The 1,732-nt window shown below is 54.6% G+C and overlaps 1 protein-coding gene across 1 annotated transcript; it reads right to left on the minus strand.

Annotated features, from left to right (window-relative positions):
- Positions 1–333: 333 nt before the first annotated feature.
- Positions 334–1,104, minus strand: LOC137815839 (uncharacterized). The gene has a single exon (XM_068618951.1). The coding sequence runs from the start codon at positions 1,102–1,104 to the stop codon at positions 334–336; it is 771 nt and encodes a 256-aa protein (XP_068475052.1).
- Between the last annotated feature and the right edge of the window lie 628 nt (positions 1,105–1,732).

The raw sequence follows: 1,732 nt of genomic DNA on the forward strand, positions 1-1,732 counted from the left end.
GTCCACGTCGGGTGAGTGATCCTCGAAAACTTCCACTGACATCACCGACCTTGCGTACTTCTTGCGTTGCGATGCGGTGCACCCTCCACCTGAGAATCCACCAGCTATGGTGTGGATCTCACCGTGAATGGGCACCCCGTGCTGCTGTCCTTCATTGCCCGCCGGTTGGGAACCTGTTGATTGGCCCGCTTGCTTTTCCAGCAAGTAGTCTTTCAGGAATCCACACTTGACCAACTCGACGAGTTGGTATCCCAAAGCCAAACACGAGTTGATGGAGTGGCCAAAGATCTTGTGGAACTCACACCACGCGTCCGGTTTTGGACCCAAAACCTTTTATGTTGTCTTCTCAGGCACCTTGAGCCTGGCAACAATATTCGGGATGGCGATCAGATCATCCAACCCCATCACGAACTCATACCTTGGTGGGCGATTAGTCTCTCTGGGCCGCCCCGGCCCCTTCCCCTTACTCTTCTTAGGGTCATAAGGATGACGCATCCTTTGGTCCATCTTCCCCGCCGCTGTTTCCATTACTCTTTGCGGCTGGACCCTCGTATGGGCGCGCGGCTTAGCTGGGGCCACGTTTCCCCTTTTCTCGGAGACTTCGCTTTCAACGGCGATGTGAGCCACGACACGTCGCCGGATTTCAGCAAACGTGGCGGGGTGACTCCTGATAAGCGACTCACTAAAGGGTCTGGGCAACACACCCTTCTTGAAGGCATGTACAAACATTTCCTCGTCTTTACCTGGCAGGCGGACTATCTGAGCTCCGAATCTGTTCAGGAAATCCTTCAGGGACTCCCCTTGGTACTGCCTCACGTCGAACAGGTCGTAAGACACCAATGATGGTGCCTTGTTCACTATATACTGCTCAACAAACATCTTGGAAAACTGTTGAAATGTGGCAATATGGCCAGTAGGTAAACTGACGAACCAGTCCAATGCCGTTCCACTAAGAGTGCTCATGAACACCTTACAGTAGACCGCGTCCGACCCCCCCGAGAGCATCATCTGGGTGTGAAACGCCGTGAGATGAGCCTCAGGGTCCTCCACACCGGTGAAAGACGCCTTCACCGCCACCGTATTGGACGGGACCACCGAGTCCATGATCTCTTGAGAAAATGGCATGGGAAAGCTGCGCGGTGGGGATGGGGGTGCATATCTATCCCCGACCGCACGCTCCTCCCGCTCTTGAAGAGCCTTTCGCAGCTCTTCGTTGACCCTGTTGAGCTCCTCATTCCTAGCTTACGAGGCCACCAGCGCTTCGTGCATCCTCTCCTGTTCAGAGCGTGATGCAGCCACGTTCTCCTGCAGCGTCCTCATCATGTCCATGACCTGCGTCATAGACACAGCGTCTTCATATGTTGACGACGCGACTGAACTAGACCGCGTTGTCCTCATCCTTTCTCAACGAACTCAAAGAAACTCCAAACGAACGGTAGAACTTCGAAAACCGACTGCGACAACAAGCAGTCGAACAGAAAACACCAAGACTTTGACAAACTCGAACTGTGGTTGGGAATCACCTTTTATACGGCCCCACTGTGGGCGCCAGATGTTCCTGCCGATTGACCTAGCGCAAGAGCGTTGCCTCGTCACGGTCTGCCTCACCAGCTTCACGCCACGTGCCCTTCAAGTCGACACCACAAAGCCTCTCTGGGAACTTGAAAAACACACGGTGGCGCCTCTGCGGCCGGTGGCGCTCCGACGCTCAAGTCAGTGACACGAACACCCA

The sequence above is a fragment of the Phaseolus vulgaris genome, chromosome 1, assembly GCF_000499845.2.
Source record: "Phaseolus vulgaris cultivar G19833 chromosome 1, P. vulgaris v2.0, whole genome shotgun sequence".
NCBI classification, from domain to species: domain Eukaryota; kingdom Viridiplantae; phylum Streptophyta; class Magnoliopsida; order Fabales; family Fabaceae; genus Phaseolus; species Phaseolus vulgaris.